The sequence below is a fragment of the Rhinatrema bivittatum genome, chromosome 8, assembly GCF_901001135.1.
Source record: "Rhinatrema bivittatum chromosome 8, aRhiBiv1.1, whole genome shotgun sequence".
Classification (NCBI taxonomy): Eukaryota; Metazoa; Chordata; class Amphibia; order Gymnophiona; family Rhinatrematidae; genus Rhinatrema; species Rhinatrema bivittatum.
The window spans coordinates 3,332,456-3,344,908 of record NC_042622.1 but is presented as its reverse complement, the minus strand read 5'-3'; the positions used below and the strand labels follow the sequence as shown (position 1 = coordinate 3,344,908).

Below are 12,453 nucleotides of genomic sequence, written 5' to 3'. Positions count from 1 at the left end.
GTCTCGAGATTCTCCTTCAGAGAGAGATCTTCACCACTTGGATGTTCGCCGGATACTCCTTTGTTATTTGAAAGTCACTAACTCCTTTCGGAAGTCGGACCACCTTTTTGTATTGCTTGTGGGACTGAAGAAAGGTGAGAAGGCGTCCAAGGCCTCCTTGGCTCGCTAGTTGAAGGGAGACCATTTGTTTGGCCTACATTTGTAAGGGCCAGCCCATTCGAGCTGGTTTGAAAGTGCACTCTACAGGAGCACAAGCGGCTTCCTGGGCAGAGTGTCAGTTGGTATCTCCTGCAGAAATATGTAGGGCCGCAGTCTGGTCCTCTATGCATACCTTTACAAGACATTACTACCTGGATGTAAGGGCACCAGAGAATGCAGTTTTGGGGGAAAGTGTTCTGAGAGTGTGTCTTTTGGGTTCCCGCCCAGTGTAATGTGGCTTTGATACATCCCACTGTTCTGGACTGATCTGGGTATGTCCAGGAAAGGAAAATTGGGTCTTACCTGCTAATTTTCGTTCCTGTAATACCACAGATCAGTCCAGATGCCCACCCTGGTAAAACTGCCAAAAGACTGAGGTGCCTGGTAGTTAGCCGCTGTACATAAGAAGTCTATAAGGGATCATCCCTTTTTCAGTTTGTATGTTATGACCTAAGGGCCGGAGCTGGGGTTTCCTGGTTCGGGATATCCAACCCTTGATGTTTTTTTCTTGTTCGCCCTTAGTGGGGTTAAATGTTTTTCTATTGTATCTTAATACTCTTAATACTGAAGAGCTGCAGGTGGCACTCTTGGGATACCAGTGCAGTGCCTCGAAGCTTTGCTCTCTGCCTCCATCTGCTGGTGGGAGTGCATAACCCACTGGTCTGGACTGAACTGTGGTATTACAGGAACGAAAATTAGCAGGTAAGAACCGATTTTCCTTTACCATTCTTCATAAAACATTAAATAAAATTAAGAAATATAAAACAATAATAACAGCAAAATCATATTCATAAAAAGAATATTTCAAACCAGTTAATGAATAGAATATCCAAAATTTCCCAACCACCATAAAATATTTCAAAACATCTGATGAATGAAAAATCCAGTAATTAAAAAAATATTCTATTCCCCCCCCAAAAAAATAAAATATTTCAAAAGAGCAGAAACATCAAATTATACCCAATAATTAAAATGAATAAGGATTAAAAAATCTCCTGTTCTCCATACCCAGGGTCTTCTGATTTCCAGTCACCCTGAGATTGTCGTGGATTGGGGGAGGTGGGGCCGTACAAATTGTATCTTCTCTCTCACACACATTCATTCTCTCACACACTCCCTCTCTCTAACATGCACAGGCTGCTTCTCCCTCACAGATACAGTATGTGTGTGTGTGTGTGTGTGTGCGCCTGTGAGAGCCTATATGTGACACAAACTTACACAGACACATTCACAGGCACACAAGTTTGCACACAGTTCTCACACAGACACACACACACATGCACACGCAAACAGGCTGTCAGACACAGACAGGCTCTCGCTCATTCACACATACATACAAGCTCACATTCACACATGGTCTCCTGTTATCATTGGGCCGTGTGGAATGAGCTCCAGCACGGTCCTGCAGGCCTCCTGTGCTGTCTTCAGGCCATGGTGGGATGAGCTCCACCACAGCCCCACGGGTCTCCTGCTATCTTCGGGCCGTAAGCTCACCGATCTTCCTACTTGGAGGAGGGGAGGGAGCGGAAGCTGTACGTGAGCATGCATGCACGCATGCCCATACCCGTAAGTCAGGCCTCTCCTTCCTTCGCTGGTGCTCTCCTTCGGCCACCGGCTAGTTAGCCTCTCCTGGGTGTGCCGCTCCGTGCAAATGCATGGTATGCACATCCAGTCATGCCGGGTCTGGGTGCAATGGGCAACACAGGTGGGCAATGTTTCCTCAAATTTGTTGTGAGGCATTTGTGGATGTGCACTACTCTTGTGCACATAACATTTGCAAGAGAGCAGACTGCAAGTTTCAAAAACCGCATTTTCTGCAATATTTACCTTCCTGCCTCTTTCCCTCCCTCCTTCAGCATTTCTCCCCTGTCTTCTTCCCAGTATCTGCGTTCTTCAGTTAAGTGAATGGCTGGTAGGAGTGTATCCCAGAGCTGCTGACTGCCCTACAGTGTCTGTTCCAGCAGGTCTAAAACACAAGCTCAGCAAGCAGGGAGTGCTGGTCTATGAACTTTGAAACTTTTTGCAGTGCCAGTATAGCTGCTTTGGGGCAATAAGCAGTCACAAGATGGGTTCTCATACTTTCTTTTCAGGGTCCTGTGCAGTGTGTGTGGCCACTGGAGAAAGGCTGTGCAGAGCTATACATGCACACACCTTGGGGGAAACATTGCTGAGGGAGAGGGAGCAGGTGAGGCAAGTAGCACCAATGGGGGAGAAGAGAGATGGGGAGAAGATTGGCAGCAGTAAGGGAGATGAGGCCAGACAGGCAGCACTGAGTGGAAGGGGAAGACAGGCAGCACTAGTGGGGCAGGGACTGAAACAGTGAGGTCCAAAGTATTCAAGAACGAGAGACAATATGGCACTCTTTATATCTCTCACTGAAACAGGGGCACTTTCAACTCAAGTTTGGATGGGTAGTGTTATGAGGGTCTACGGACCCTTGCGCCTTAGGCAAACCAATGTAACGCTGCCAACCCCCCCCCCCCCCCAAAAAACCCACCCTGAATTGTATATGAGGTGGATATCTGCGAGGAGTTGTGGCCACACAGGCAGTATTGAGGGGAAGAGGAGATGGATTGCATGGGGAGGTGGTGTGACATAGAGAGATGGGCATCACCACAAGGGAAGAAGCAACAGAAGCAGCGCTTAGAGGTCATTTTGAAATGGGAGCTGACATTTCGTTTGTTCCTTTTCTCAGGCTGAGAAGGGTGACGTTGAAACACTAAGAGACATTGAAATAGACAAAGTACTGAGTAAGATGGAAAATGAAAAAGGTGCTGACTTGGAGAGCACAACAGAAGTAAGTGTGTGTCATTATTCTTCAGAGCTGTAGCACACCTGCACAGGATTTGCCAAACCTTTGAATGGGTCATAATAAGATAAGAAAATACAAATGTGCAAGTAATATTTGGCACTCTGTAATATAATAGATCAAAATTATCAGAGTAGAAAACCCATATCAGAACAAATCGACAACAAATACTATTAACAGATAAGAAACTCTATAGCAAACAACCTTTGCATTCCCCACTGAAAAATATAAGAAAGTTTTCAGTCAATGCAATATCGGTGAGTTTGGTGACTAAGTTGATGGGAACCTGAGAATTAGCAGAGCCATGCGTACAATTGTGGCTTCCAGTTCAGAAGTAATGGAATGCAACAGCCCAGTATTGTGTGACACAAGGAAAACCTTCATATTTCAGATAGGACTCAGGAGATTTCTGAAGTATGGTATAATGCTTTTTCTGCTTAGATTGAATGTATTTCATCTTTGTTGATTTTTTTGGAGGGAAGTTCTTTGTTAGCAGAGACTGGAGCAGGTTGTGGTCAGGGCCAGGTGGAGTTCGTGCAGTGTCGAGGTCTGAACAGAGGTCTGGACAGGCAGAGTTCAAGCAAGACAATGAGCAGGATATGGATGATGTCAGGCAGCGGTCAAGCAGCGTTGAAAAACAATCCAAAGCCAAGCCAGGAATCCAACCGAAGACAGAATCGAGTCCAAACTGAAGTCAAGCCAGGAATACAACCGAAAACAGAGTCGAGTCCAAACTGAAGTCAAGCAAGGATCCAAACCGAGGCGGTGAGGTCAGACGGAACAACAGGGCAGGCTGGACACTAAAGATAGACAAGTGACCATGAAGATAAGAACTCAGGAGAAGGACCAGGAACAGACGCAGGAACTCAGATAGCACACAGCGGAATCAGGAACACGAAAACAAGGCACAGGATCAGGAACCAGGAACGCAGAGGCAAACCAGTACTCTGGGGAGTCGACCTATTGCCATGGAGTCAGAGGAAGGTCCAGGCAGGCTTTATATAGTGGAGGCCTCGTGATGTCATCAGGGGGCACCGCAGTGGATTTCTCGCCACGGGCCCTTTAAATCCTGAAGAATTGGGTGCGCGCGTGCCTTGGGACACTCCAGTCAGGTGGAACGGCATCCTTAGTGTGGCATGCTGGACTTGCCCAGATGCGGCGGCCTGCCATGTCCTCATTCAGGGGGCCTGCCGCAGCATCGGCGGGTTCCCTCTGTGGCTCGGCGCTAGAGGTAAGTGCGGCCAGTCATGGGACGGACCCATGAGCAGACAAATGCAACAGTTCCCCCTCCTTTAAACCCTCCCCCGAGGGACTTGGCTTTCTTGTGGTGCAAGACGTGGAACTCTCTTAAGAGACTCTTGTCAAAGATATCGGCAGCAGGCTCCCACAAATTTTCCTCTGGGAGATACCCCTCCCAGGAGATCAGGCACTGCCACCTTTTGCTCTGACATCGAACATCTAGGATCTCCTTTACCCGGTAGATAGTATCCTCTTGAGTGGACACCTCCTGGGGTCTAGGCATCTTCCTAGAGGGGCATGTGAGGACTAAAGGCTTGTGAAGGGAGACATGAAATACGTTATGGACTCCCAAGGAGACTTGTAGGCGCAGCTGATAGGCCACAGGACCGGTCACAGAGAAGGGCCTGATGTAATGGGGGGAGAGTCTCATGAAAGGCATCCAGAGGTGAATATGGCGGGTGCTCAGCCAAACCTTGTCCCCTGGCTTGAACTGTAGCGCAGGCCTCCGGTGTGCATCTGTTGCCTTCTTGGCTCTTTGAACCTTTTTCTGGAGCATCTCCTCTGTGCAGATCCAAAGTTCCTGGAGCTCCTGAGTGGTTAGCTGAGCTGCTGGGGAGGAGACGGTCAGTGGAACCAATAACGGGGGTGACAGCTGTCCACCGTACAAGATTTGGAACGGCGACAACCCCATGGCAGAGCTGATGGGGGAATTATGGCAGAACTCCGCCATGGAAGAAGGGCGACCCAGTTATCCTGGCGATCATGAGCATAGGCCCTAAGGAAGCCTTTCAATGTCCGATTGGTCTGCTCAGACTAACCATTAGCTTGAGGATGGCATGCTGTCTTGTAATCCAGGGTGATATTACATTTTCTATAGAGGGAGCACCAGTACTTAGCTATGAACTGGCACCCCTATCTGAAACAATATGCTTCGGCCGGCCATGCAGGCAGAAGATTTGATGAGTGAATAATATGGCCAACTCTGGTGCCATTGGAATGCCTGGAAGAGGAGTAAATTGAGCCATCTCTGAGAATCGATCGACGACTCCCAGATAATCCTGCAGCCGTTAGAGAGGGGGAGGTCCACCATGAAATCGGTGGACTCATGTGTCCAGGGTTGCCTGGGGGCTGGCAATGGCTGTAACAACCCCCAGAGTCATCCCACCAGGACAGGAGTCCACATAGGCTCTGACATCGCTCTGCATTTGGGGCCACAAGTAATACTGCTGAAGCAGTGCGAGAGTCCGGGCCCATCCAGAATGACCTGCGACACGGGAGTCGTGAGACCACTTCAACTCTTTCTCTCGGAGTCGGCGTGGAATTACAGTCTTCCCTGGAAGGATGGTCATGGAGGAGGCTAGGAGGATCTGGGCTGGATCAATAATGCACCTGGGTGGGTCAGGGGTGTCTTATGCTAGAAATGACCGGGAGAGGACTTCTGGACGTTCTTAGAGGCTGGCTAGTATTTGTTTTTTTTATTTTATTTTAATTGAATTTTTTCAAAATTTTTATAACATTGCATTATAAACGTAATACAGGTAATAAAGTAAAAAATGTACATCCAGGTAAATATAAATTCATGATACTAATCATAATACCTCTTTTGTTATAAGTAATTTACAAGCTATTACTAAGAAAATTAAGTGGTTAAACAACACAGTATAGAAATCTATACCCCTTTTCCAAATTACTAACAGAGTTTTAAACTGGGTAATACCATAAACTTGCGTCTAACCATTTTCTGTGATACTTGGGGTTTGAGAACTCAAGAACGTTTGGAGCTGAGTCACTTTGTAAAACACATATTTATGATTTGAGAAGTAGATCTCACATCTACATGGGAATTTTAAAATCATTCTAGCAGCAATTGCTTCTACAGCAAGACTAAGATTCAGAAAAATTTTCCTTCTAAACTGAGTTGACCTGGCCAGGTGTAGATAAATCCAAATCTTTTGGCCGTGGAACAGCTGTAATCGTTGTTTTAGAAACAATCTTAAAACTGCATCCCGGTCAGCTGTAAAGACAAAGGTCATAGAAAGTGTAGCCCTTGCTTAATTTCAGTGTCCAATGACATCTCTAACATTTCAGAGACATCAATTGACTCCTCTAGTGTACCTTGCTCAGCTGCATTACCCGCCGCAGTTTTTACTGGCAAATAATAAATTTTTGAAATTACTGGCATATTTTGTTGTTGCATCTTCAATACATTTATTAAATATCTATTAAACATAAGAACATAAGAAATTGCCATGCTGGGTCAGACCAAGGGTCCATCAAGCCCAGCATCCTGTTTCCAACAGAGGCCAAAACCAGGCCACAAGAACCTGGCAATTACCCAAACACTAAGAAGATCCCATGCTACTGATGCAATTAATAGCAGTGGCTATTCCCTAAGTAAAATTGATTAATAGCCATTAATGGACTTCTCCTCCAAGAACTTATCCAAACCTTTTTTGAACCCAGCTACACTAACTGCACTATCCACCTCCTCTGGCAACAAATTCCAGAGCTTTATTGTGCATTGAGTGAAAAAGAATTTTCTCCGATTAGTCTTAAATGTGCTACTTGCTAACTTCATGGAATGGCCCCTAGTCCTTCTATTATTCAAAAGTGTAAATAACCGAGTCACATCTACTCGTTCAAGACCTCTCATGATCTTAAAGACCTCTATCATATCCCCCCTCAGCCGTCTCTTCTCCAAGCTGAACAGCCCTAACCTCTTCAGCCTTTCCTCATAGGGGAGCTGTTCCAATCCCCTTTATCATTTTGGTTGCCCTTCTCCATCGCAACTATATCTTTTTTGAGATGCGGCGACCAGAATTGTACACATTATTCAAGGTGCGGTCTCACCATGGAGCGATACAGAGGCATTATGACATTTTCCGTTCTATTAACCATACCCTTCCTAATAATTCCTAACATTCCGTTTGCTTTTTTGACTGCTGCAGCACACTGGTCCGACGATTTTAAAGTATTATCCACTATGATGCCTAGATCTTTTTCCTGGGTGGTAACTCCTAATATGGAACCTAACATCGTGTAACTACAGCAAGGGTTATTTTTCCCTATATGCAACACTTTGCACTTGTCCACATTAAATTTCATCTGCCATTTGGATGCCCAATCTTCCAGTCTTGCAAGGTCCTCCTGTAATGTATCACAGTCTGCTTGTGATTTAACTACTCTGAATAATTTTGTATCATCCGCAAATTTGATAACCTCACTCATCATATTCCTTTCCAGATCATTTGTATATATATATTGAAAAGCACCGGTCCAAGTACAGATCCCTGAGGCACTCCACTGTTTACCCTTTTCCACTGAGAAAATTGACCATTTAGTCCTTCTCTCTGTTTCCTGTCTTTTAACCAGTTAGTAATCCATGAAAGGACATCGCCTCCTATCCCATGACTTTTTAGTTTTCGTAGAAGCCTCTCATGAGGGACTTTGTCAAACGCCTCCTGAAAATCCAAATACACTACATCTACCGGTTCACCTTTATCCACATGTTTATTAACCCCTTCAAAAAAATGAAGCAGATTTGTTAGGCAAGACTTCCCTTGGGTAAATCCGTGTTGACTGTGTTCCATTAAATCATGTCTTTCTATATGCTCTACGATTTTGATTTTGAGAATAGTTTCCACTATTTTTCTCGGCACTGAAGTTAGACTCACTGGTCTATAGTTACCCGGATCGCCCCTGGAGCCTTTTTTAAATATTGGGGTTACATTGGCCACCCTCCAGTCTTCAGGTACAATGGATGATTTTAATGATAGGTTACAAATTTTAACTAATAGATCAGAAATTTCATTTTTTAGTTCCTTTAGTACCCTAGGATACATACCATCCGGTCCAGGTGATTTGCTACTCTTTAGTTTGTCAATCTGGCCTACTACATCTTCCAGGTTCACAGTGATTTCGTTCAGTTTGTCTGACTCATCACCCCTGAAAACCATCTCCGGAACTGGTATCTGCCCAACATCCTCATTAGTAGACACGGATAAGATAAGATAGAATATAAGTAGTCTTGGCGTAGGCCATGGAGAAATGAGAAGGCTGTAATGCAAAATGCATGCAGCACTGATTTAGAAAACCTCTAGTCCTTTGAATCTCTCCAGAGAAACGAACTGAAGCAGCCAGAGGTACAGTAGTCTTTATAGTTACTTCAGGTAACTGACCATCATTACTGGAAGCAGCACCTTGATTCTTCTGTGCGTGTAGTTGATGAAACGTAGAAGTGAGTTTCTCCAATGCGTCTTGTTGTTCAGCAATGCGCCGAGCCAGGCCCGGTACAGCCTGAAGGGCATTGAGCTGTGCCGGATCCATGGAGTTAGCAATCTGTTATGTTTTGTAAGGTTTGTGTAGACCCTTGGACACTGTGGCAGCTGACCACGCCCATGGGGGAAGTCCTGTGAGGGGCCACAGGTCAGGCTCAGCTCTGGACACACAAACACAGATTATATCTTTATTTAGACAGTTTGTGAAGCCACCAGAGGTGGCGGTAGTGAACAGAAGATGGATCCCGGCTGGGCTAGTATTCCTTAGGGCATTGGAACAGTGGTTCCTCAGGTAGCAGTGCTGTAGTGAAAATAACTGAGAGAATGAGTACAATAAGACATTCACTGAATCCCCAGTATGGAGAAGCCCCGAGATAGGGAGAGCTGGCCCTTGAGGAGCGAGTACCAGATCCCTGGGAGCAGAGACTCGTTGGCAAGTACTCAAGCAGCAGTTCCATGTAGGAGATGGCACTGGCGCTGGAACGTAGGCAGGCCCTCGAGGAGCAAGTACCTGGTTCCAGGGAAACAGCTCTGAAGAGTAGATGGTAGTAGTACTCACAGATGGTGTCTGTAGCGAATTCTTCCAAGTAGAAGAGGAGATGGACACAGGCAGCGAGTCGGGGAACATGGGCCCTCGAGGAGCGGGTACTGGTTCCTGATAGCGACCTGAAAGAAGCAGAGAGGCCCCCGAGGAGCGGGTTCCCCGTTAGCAGAAAAGAGTCCAATAGAAGTTGGAGGCAGAGTAGCTGGGTACGGAGAGCGAATCCCATCCGTAGGAAATCCCTTGCTAACTCAACGGCTAGCAATAAACAGTAGGCTTAAATATCCGGGCAGCGTGACGTCATCACAGGGGGACGCCCCTGAAGTTCGCGCCATAGAGGAGATAAGAATGAGGGTCGCGAGGTGCGCACGCTCTAAGGTACCTGAGGAGCATGGCGGGAGGCAGTACCCAAGCTGGTCCGGGGACGCTGGAGAGGATGGCAGGCAGACGCTGCGGCAGCCAGACGTCCACAAGGAGCAGGAGGAGTCGCAGAAAAAGAAAGGTAGGCGGAGTGAAGCTGTCGGGCAGCGACGGTTGCAACAATTCTGTGACTTCTTGGCCTCAGGCGGTCCACTAGTGATGATCGGGACACGTCAGACAAGGCAGATGATCCCAATCAGCTACAGGGAGGTCCAGTGAGTGATCCGGACAAGGACCCTGTGAGCATTTGGTGGATCCGATGCAGGATGCGGAGGATGTCTCATTCGCAGAGGGGGATGATCCTAGTGTGGTGAGATAGTTTCTCCTTACGGAACAATGTCCACTAATTCCCCAGGTTTTGGATGAGTTGGGGATTAAGATCATGCAGGAGGAATCTGACAAGTAGGGAGTGAACCCGGTTCTGGATAGACTGCGGGGACCATCTAAGGCCTTTCCTTTACCGAAGAAGGTGAAGAGGTTGGTGGATCAGGGGTGGGAGTCTCCTGAGGCAGGCCTGAAGGTAGCCAGAGCTATGGCTAAGCTATATCCCTAGCCGGAACAGACTTTGGAGTCATGGAAGATTCCCAAGGCGGATGAGGCAGTGTCAGTGGTGACCAAGAAGACCACCATCCCGGTGGCAGGTTTGGCTGCTCTGAAGAATATCCTGGATCGGAAGCTGGAGATTCTGTTGAAGAGGCTATTTGAGGTTTCAGCTTTAAACCTTTGTGCAATGTTCTGCGTGAGTTTGATGCAGAGAACCTGCTTGTGCTGGGTCCAGAAGGCACAAGAGAAGGTGTCGGGGGTGATGAACGAGACTGCTCAGGCTGCCCGCTTGAAGGCGGGAGTGGCCTATGTGGCTGATACCCTATACAACATGGTTCAGACGTCCGCCGCATCATTGGATTTGACAGAGGTCTATCTACCACTAGAGATTCCTAAGGTTCATGGTGCTAGGGGAGCATTTCAAATTTCAGCACCACAGACGTTCATGAAGGTAATGGTGTTAGTGGCAGCTTTGCTCAGGAGGGAAAGAATCTTGGTGCACCTGTACCTGGACGATTGACTCATCATAGCGAAGTCGGAAATGGAGTGTCATCATTCAGTTTGACAGGTCATGCAGCTGCTGCGTTCGTTGGGCTGGGTAACAAATCTGGTGAAGAGTCACTTGGAGCTGTCCCAGTCAGAGTATCTGGAACTCGGTTCAATAGCCGAATCGGGAAGGTGTTTCTGACCATGGAGAGGGTGATCAAGTTACAGGCTCAGGTGCTCCGACTGCTGTGATTTTCAGTTCCCAGAGTCTGGGACTATTTGCAGGTCCTAGGTTCTATGGTGTTTACGCTGGAGTTAGTTCCATGGGCCTTACTCATATGCGACCCCTTCAGAGGGTGCTTTTATTTCATTGGAATCCACTTTCAGAGGAATATCAGCATCCTTTACCACTTCAGGGGGCACCAGGTCCAGTCTCTCATGGTGACTATCTCATCACAGTTTGGAGAAAGGGATGGACCTGGAGGTACACGACTGGGTGGTGGTGACCACGGACACTAGTCTCTTAGGTTGGGGGGTGATTTGTTAAGGAAAACTGCCCAAGGACATTGGTCACCAGAAGAGGTGTCCTGATCATTCAATCGATTGGAGATCAGAGCAGTTCACAAAGCCTTTCTTCCTCTCATTCAAGGAAGGGCAGTACAAGTGTTCTTGGACAATGCGATAACGGTGGTATTCATCAACCATCAAGGTGGGACAAAGAGTCATCTGGTAGTGCAAGAGGCATAGGAATTGTTTGCTTGGGTGGAGAATCATCTAGCGGGACTGGTGGCATCACACGTTGCCAGAGTGGACAACATGCAGGCAGACTATCTCAGCAGGCAGCATCTGGATCTGGGGGAGTGGGAGTTGGCGGAGGCCTTTGCACTTATACAGGCCAGATGGGCAGGCCAGAATTGGAATTCATGGTGTTGCCAGGAAATACGAAGGTGGTTTGGTTTTTCAGTTGCTGGAGAGAAGTCGGTTCCGAGGTCATCGACACCCTCGTCCAGTCGTGGCCAACGGAAATGCTGCTATACGTGTTTCCCTCGTGGCTTCTCATAGGCCGAGTGTTGCATCACGTCAAACATCATCCGGGCAGGGTGATTCTGGTAGCAACAGATTGGCCGTGCCAGCTGTGGTTTGCGGATCTGGTTCATCTTTCAGTGAACAGTCCTATTTGATTGGCCCATCTGCATGCGTTGTTGCGGCAAGGGCCCATCTTTTCAGACCAGGCAGATTGCTTTTGTCTAGCAGCTTGGATTTTGAAAGGCGACGTCTTTGTTTGAAGGGATACTCAGAACCTGTGATTGCGACTTTGCTTCAGGCAAGGAGACCTTCTATGTCTTTGGCTTATATCTGTGTTTGGAGAGTATTCAAGTTGTGGAGTTTGCAGAACAAACTGCAGCCATTGAATGTGGATGTTCCTCAGGTTTTAGCCTTTTTGTAAAGTGGTTTAGCTAAGGGATTGGCCTATAATTCCCTCTGGGTTTAGGGGCCGCCTTAGGGTATCTTCAAGGTAAGGTGCAGGGAACACCATTGGCATCTCATCCAGATGTGGTGTGTTTCCTGAAGGGGGTGAAACATCTGCATCCTCCAGTCTGGAAGATATGTGCTGCCTGGAACCATAATCTGGTCCTTAAGTTCTTTGTGGTCCTCCTTTTGAACCGATTAGAAGGGCTTCTTTGAAGGATCTTACCTTGAAGTCCATTTTCTTGGTGGCCATTTGTTCGGCTATGAGGATATCAGAGTTTCAAGCATTGTCGTTAGGGACCCTTTCCTGCGCTTTTCAGAGGAGGATTTGTCGTTACGTACGGTTCCTTCATTTTTGCCTAAGGTTGTTTCCTTGTTTCATGTTAACCAGATAGTGGAGCTGCCAGCCTTTCCGCATTTGTCATCAGATGCTCCTCTGGCGAGGGAGCTTCACTTATTGGATGTGTGGT

General features: G+C 47.2%; 1 protein-coding gene across 4 annotated transcripts in view; it reads left to right on the top strand.

Moving 5' to 3' along the window:
• C8H20orf96 (chromosome 8 C20orf96 homolog) overlaps positions 1 to 12,453 on the top strand; it is a 204,119-nt gene that overhangs the window by 92,779 nt on the left and 98,887 nt on the right. For all 4 annotated transcript variants that reach the window (XM_029613266.1, XM_029613265.1, XM_029613268.1 and 1 more), the window contains exon 7: positions 2,894 to 2,995. In XM_029613266.1, the coding sequence (XP_029469126.1) occupies positions 2,894 to 2,995 (102 nt within the window). The remainder of the gene's footprint in view (positions 1 to 2,893; positions 2,996 to 12,453) is intronic.